We start from the raw sequence: 5,414 nt of genomic DNA on the forward strand, positions 1-5,414 counted from the left end.
TGTCTTGAAAAGTTGTGAGGTTAATGCGTTGTTGTTGCACGATTTTGTTCATGTAAAGTTTGAGGTATTTGTGGCGGGGTGTGATTTGTGGCTGCAGGGGAGGAGCAGCGGGTTCAGGGTTGTGGTGTCAGTGAATGCTGCTTTTGTCAGCCGGCAAACATCATCTAATAATTCTTCCCTGTTTCAGTAGCACCCCGGACTGATCCAGGACCAGATTCCCTTCACGATTGAGTGCACGTTCAAAAGCGCCTGAGTTGATCTATTTTTTTTTTTATTTATTTGTTTGATGGAGCCGCCTTCCCCTTATATTGACCATTCTCACCTGCTGGTAAGCCTCAGTCCTGAACTCCTCTTCCCTGTATGGTTGAATTTGTAGTTTTGTTTTTTGTTAAAGTTGCTTTCTCTGTCTGACTAATAAATCTTGGAAGCACATCTCCTGCCTCACTTTAGTGTAAAGAACCTTTGTTCAAAGAAATAAACTGTTGGTAGATCCACTTTTTACAACGAACCATACATCAGTAAAATTCTAACTCAATTCCAGTACAAAAAATATCTGAATAATGTCTTTAGAGTTCAGATACAAACACACAGTAGCGGAGTTATCTAATTCAGGAGATACAGAGTCCACGGAAGGGATCCCTGGAGGGATCAAACATCTGATCAAACACCAGGGTTGGACAGAGACTTTCTAATCTGACATCACAAAGTTATTCTGAAGCTGTAAATCTAATTAAAAACTCCCCAAAACTACTATGAGAAAACCCTTAAAAGGTTCAGTGATAGAAGAAAAATCCTTTACATATAAACTCAACAGAGGTTCCTGATAAATAGACTAATAAATGGAGAATAGCTGAACAGTTTCTGTGACACAGATGTAAAAATGCATAAATGCTCCATGATTTTCATTTCTATCCATCATCTTGAACGCTGACTATAAATGTGTTCACTTCATTATTGTGTGATTTGGTTTCTTCACGTGTCTCCTTCAGTGCAAATAAAGGACAGTTAGAGTGTGTGCTGTGTGTTTTTCTGAAGCATGACAATCCTTTCCAACAAGTATTTCCAGCTGTTTGTCTCCACTCTGCACCTTAGTCTTTCTTCCTGTCATTTCTGTGTTTGTCCACCAGGTGTCTCCCTCAGCTCATTTTCTCCAAATCAGAAGCATCAGATTTGTGGAGACGCTCTGCCTGCCAGACACAGCTCAGGGCAAAGAAACATGTCTATCCTCCACAATATATAGGCCTGAATCATTTAGTGTTTATATTTCAATGGATAAACGATCGAGTGTGATCAAAGTTTTCATATGAAAAATAATATTAAATGTCAAACATTAAGTATTTAATTTTTTCGTTACATTTTAAAAGTTCAAACCTCAAAGACATAAAGTTTACAGTCATATATGATCAAGAAAATCAACAATCTTCACATTTCAGAAACTGGAACCAGCTTTAAATGTGACTAAAATAATGATAAAACAATCAATTCTCTAATCGTTGACTAACTGATGAATCACTGCAGCTCCAATATATTGTTGCATTTGACAACCCACTACAGCAACTACAGAATAAAACCACTAACCAGACTGATGACAGATTTCAAACATGCTGAATATGAAGAGTAGTATCATTTAAACTCACATGATTATCAGCCATAAGAACAAATTCAGATTTATATTGATGTAAGGTATATAAATGTAAGTACAGTTTGAATCAGTGCAATATTATTTTCACACATCAATGGACCACTGAACTTCTCAGCTTGTAAAATGTAAAGCCTCATTTAGAAACTACACAAGTACATATAATGGTCAGGGATCAACATGAACCTGTCTTCTCTATTTGACTTTAATCAACTCTGCAGTGGATCCATCTCCATAAAGCCAAAGTCCAGCATTAAACCGAAGAAAAAGTCCAGCATAGAGCGGCTGAGTGAATGTGGTCTGGACTCTGTGGAGGAGAGTCATGGTTTCAGAGACGCTGTAGAAAGACAGAATACCTGCTCTGTGATCCAGGTACACTCCTACTCTGGAGGACCGAGGACCTGAGAGGAGAGTTTGGACATTGTTGTGCAGAAATATATATCTGTTTGTGTCACAATATAATGCCCAAGATTTGTCATTGTTTCCAAATAAACATTCATTCACTCTCCCTGCTCTGCTGATATTCTTGTATGCGACTGCTACACGAACTCTCCCTCTCCACTCCACCTCCCAGTAACAACGTCCAGTCAGACTCTCTCTACTCAGGACCTGATACCGTCCAGTGAATCTGTCTGGATGATCAGAATAAGACTGTTGTTGGTCCATAAATGTTGCTTTTCTGTTCCCTTCAGATAATAACAGATGTGTGTTTGCTGTGTTTGGATCCAGTGTGATTTCATGTGAATATTTTAAGAATCCAGCTCTGGTCTTTGGCTCTGCTGGTGACAGTAAAACATCCTCTTCAGTGACTGTCAGTGAGATGTTTGTCCATTCCTCTCTCAGAATGTCCTGTAGTTTATCTCTGGTCTCTGACACAGTTGCTGTCACATCCTCAAAGTAGCTCAGAGGACGAATATTGATGCTGGATGAGTGTGTAGACTCACTGAGTGCTGACAGTGAGGGGTAGTTGTGTAGAAACTGGTTGTGATCCTCTGTGTGTGAGAGCTGCTCCAGCTCGCCGTCTTTCCTCTTCAGCTCAGCGATCTCCTGCTCCAGCTTCTCCTGAAGCCCTTTGACTCGACTCACTTCAGTTTCCTGCTGGGATCTGACCTGCTGCTTCACATCAGAGCTTCTTTTCTGGAGGAGACGGATCAGCTCAGTGAACATCTTCTCACTGTCCTCCACTGCTTTATCAGCAGAGCCATTGATGGCCTCCACCTCCTGTTGAAGCAGCTTCACATCTTTCTCTCGCTCCTGGATTCTCTGCTGGATGTTTAGTCGTCTCACCTCGAGCTCCTTCTGCTTCTCAGTCCTTTCTGCTGCAGCTGGGACTGTTTCATGGCCTTTATGTTCATCCACTGTGCAGAGATAACAGATACTCTGCTGATCAGTACGACAGAAAATCTTCATCACCTCATCATGACGAGAGCAGATGTTGTCCTGGAGCTTCTTGGAGGGGGCCACCAGCTTGTGTTTCTTTAATGGAGCTGCATCATAGTGAGGTTGGAGATGTTTCTCACAGTAAGAAATTAAACAGACTAAACAGGACTTGATGGCTTTCAGCTTCCTCCCAGTGCAGACATCACAGGCCACATCTTCAGGTCCAGCATAGCAGTGATCAGCTGGAGCAGCTTGGAGTCCAGTCTTCTTCAGCTGCTCCACTAAAGCTGCTAACATGGTGTTTTTCTCCAGGACAGGCCTCGGTATGAAAGTCTTCCTGCACTGAGGGCAGCTGTGGATTCCCTTCCTGTCCTCTTCATCCCAGAAACCTTTAATACAGTTCCTACAGTAGCTGTGTCCACAGGCTGTAGTCACCGGATCCTTCAGTAGATCCAAACAGATGGAACAAGAGAAGGTTTCTCGGTCCAGCTGAACTCCTTTCTGTGCCATTTCTCCTCTCAGTGTCAGTGACTGTGTGAGTTTCTCTTCCTTATAACTGAAACTAGTCTGAGCTCTGATCTCAAGGTTCAAGGTTCAAGGTTCTTTATTTGTCACATGCATAGTTATACAAGTATAACACACAGTGAAATGTAGCCTGACACGCTCCTCGACATGTGCAAAAATGGGGGGGGAGGAAGAAAATTTATATATATATATATAGTATATACATTGGGTGAATGTGCAGTAGTAGCAGCAAGCAGGTGAATTCTGTACATTAATATGAATAGACATCTGACAATTTTACAGGATAGACAATATAAACATATTTAAACAACATGTTTCTGCAGTGAATGGAGCCTGTCAGCTCTTACACATCACCACATGTTGGTTACACCCATCTTCAAAGTGCAGATCTGAAGGGGAGGGAACGAGGAAACACGTGGTCAGAGAGGAGGTGCTGTGTTTAAGAGCAGGAAGAAGAGGGAGGGTTATCAGGCTGTGCTTCACTCCAGGAAGAGGAGCAGTTTGAGAGCGATACTGTTTGTTTAACCCTTTTTATTTACTGCTCACATCAACTTTTAAGCTTGTTAACACTTTCTTCTATATAAAGAAACTTCAGTTTAGAAATGTCAGAGTTCTCACCGAAGTTAACAAACAGTCCTTCAGTTTCAGTCAATGCAGGAGGATAATGATCCTAAACAGACAGATAAGGCAGCCACTGACATGATGCTTATGTTGCATTTAAGTTTATGTTCATTTCAGTTGTTTCTCTCCCTCAAACACCATCAGAGGTGAGAGGGTGCAGCAGGTGTAGTAGTTGGTATATGAGTCAGTAAACAAATTAAATAAAGGTTTTTCAAACACATTCATCTCCACAAAAATGTAATAAATGTTTGACAGAAATAATAAAAAGAAACTCTGATCCTTCTTTAAAAGTTTTTTTCTGTTATTGCGGTCGAGATGATCACAACTTCTACAATCATCTTGAGCAGGGACGTGGCTAAATACAGGTATGTGTGAACCAGTCAATATTAACCCTTTACTGACCAAGTATTATACAGACTGCCTTATTTGGTTATTTTGACTGTAAAAGGGTCAGAAATCATACTATAAGTGCATGTTTTTGCCCTTTTGTCAGAATAAACTCCACTTTCAATATCTGACAGTCATTTTACATTGTTGTATTGTGGAACAACAGCTTAAAGTGGAAATAAACGGACTCTGTTTTTTCAGATATTTAGTTAAGTCAAAAATGATATTCGGCAGGAACAAAATGTAACATGACATCAACGTTAAATATGAATTACAATAAATATGTACAAAAACGTTTTTTAGCCTGGGCCACTCAGGTTTTTAAATCTCCAGGCCTTTTTGGGGGGCATTGCCACTTCTCCACACCTGCGTCTCTGCTCCGTGCGTCATCAATTCTTAGTTGTGATTGGACCATTGTTAGTCGTGCTTTCTAATGATGCACCGTAAAGTTTCGTAAAGCACATCTTCTCCTCTTCCAGTAACCGTCTGAAATGTCTCTCTTGCCCAACTGGTCGAGGAGCTACAGTGGTGCAAATCACTCATGGTAACACCTAAGAGGAATTGACTTTTCTTTTTTCAGACAGCAGTAGCTTGTGAACAGTTTGTGCTACTATAATACACGAAATATCTCCGTAAAGTGCAGCTTTTCTTCTTTTCAAAACCTTTCATATTATATCTCTAACATACACAATGACGGAGTTACAGTCATTTAAAGAGCGCATGTAAAATGGGCCCACCAGTGGATAAACAGAGCCCACTGATATGAATTGCAGCATTTTAGAGGATTCATTGTAAACATGGCTGAACAGGATGGTGACACTACTTTGATGTGACGGACTACAGATCTATTCTCCACTCATGA

General features: G+C 40.7%; 1 protein-coding gene across 1 annotated transcript; it reads right to left on the minus strand.

Moving 5' to 3' along the window:
* Positions 1–274: 274 nt before the first annotated feature.
* LOC120740579 (tripartite motif-containing protein 16-like) lies at positions 275–3,529 on the minus strand. Its single transcript, XM_040043038.1, has one exon. The coding sequence runs from the start codon at positions 3,527–3,529 to the stop codon at positions 1,835–1,837; it is 1,695 nt and encodes a 564-aa protein (XP_039898972.1). The 3' UTR covers positions 275–1,834.
* Positions 3,530–5,414: the final 1,885 nt, after the last annotated feature.

Source organism: Simochromis diagramma, unplaced genomic scaffold (genome assembly GCF_900408965.1).
Source record: "Simochromis diagramma unplaced genomic scaffold, fSimDia1.1 OVJJ01000433.1, whole genome shotgun sequence".
NCBI classification, from domain to species: Eukaryota; Metazoa; Chordata; class Actinopteri; order Cichliformes; family Cichlidae; genus Simochromis; species Simochromis diagramma.

Excerpts from the sequence above, each read along its gene's own strand:
- LOC120740579 (XM_040043038.1), bottom strand. The coding sequence starts at position 3,529 with ATGGCACAGAAAGGAGTTCAGCTGGACCGAGAAACCTTCTCTTGTTCC.